This window comes from Mustelus asterias, chromosome 12, assembly GCF_964213995.1.
Source record: "Mustelus asterias chromosome 12, sMusAst1.hap1.1, whole genome shotgun sequence".
Classification (NCBI taxonomy): domain Eukaryota; kingdom Metazoa; phylum Chordata; class Chondrichthyes; order Carcharhiniformes; family Triakidae; genus Mustelus; species Mustelus asterias.
In genome coordinates, this window is record NC_135812.1 from 12,741,395 (window position 1) to 12,742,301 (window position 907).

Here is a 907-nt window from a genome sequence, read left to right on the forward strand (position 1 = left end):
ACAATGTGGGGCCGGATGGCAACATTGTAGCCCGCAGCTGCCACCAGCAAAAAGACACCGATTGCGGGGGAAGTGGGGCTGACTCCACAAACTAGTCTACAAGAGCCAAATAAAACCCTCCAGACACTGTATTCCAGCTACTGACAACTCCCCCCCCCTTCCCAAAAAACCCTCCTTTCAAATCTCCCCCTTCCCAAATCCCCCTTTCAAATCCTCCAGCAAACCCTCTCTCCATTTATTAATAAAAACTAAAATCTGGTGCAAACATGAATTGGGAACCTCCGCCTGGAAATGGGGGTTTAATTCAATCTCTCTCTCTTCCCCCCCCAATAACCCTCCTGGGCAATTTTGACCTTTACTCACCACAGTCACACGCCTCCTTCCCAATGTCATTTTCTAACTCTTTCCCTTCTCTGGTGTCGCCAGCCACCGGCGAGGTCTCGTCCGTTTTGCTCACCATCGTTCCTGCTCTCGGCTTGTCTCTCCCCCCTCCTCCTCCCCAGCCCCCCCACAACCTCAATTCCCCCCCGCTGCCCCCAACCTTGCGCCGAAACTGCAAAGCAGTTAAAAACTCCCGGTGCTGACACAGGCTAGAGCAGCGGGGACGGAAAGAGGGAAGGACGGTGCCGGCTCTGCTACTGCTGCGAACACACGTGGTGTATTTTTTTCTCTCTCTCTACTCTCAACTCAACCTCCGACCCTTTCCTTTCGGCTTACTGGGACTGCCTGCAATACGGCTGGCGAGACGCGCCCAAAACACAATCTTGCTTCTTTACGAAACGCCAGATCTCTCTCACACACGCAAACCTTCAATTTCCCACTTCTCTGGAGTAATATATCTCATTCCCCCACCCACCCAACAGCACAGATTTCGTTTTAAAACATGAATTAACTCAGTTGCCACTAG

The 907-nt window shown here is 51.9% G+C and overlaps 1 protein-coding gene across 2 annotated transcripts in view; it reads right to left on the reverse strand.

The window, feature by feature from the left end:
• Positions 1-702, reverse strand: part of cluha (CLUH binding protein of NUMT mRNA a) — a 102,096-nt gene extending 101,394 nt beyond the window's left edge. For both annotated transcript variants that reach the window (XM_078224762.1, XM_078224761.1), the window contains exon 1: positions 364-702. In XM_078224762.1, the coding sequence (XP_078080888.1) occupies positions 364-460 (97 nt within the window). In that variant the 5' untranslated portion in view covers positions 461-702. The remainder of the gene's footprint in view (positions 1-363) is intronic.
• Positions 703-907: the final 205 nt, after the last annotated feature.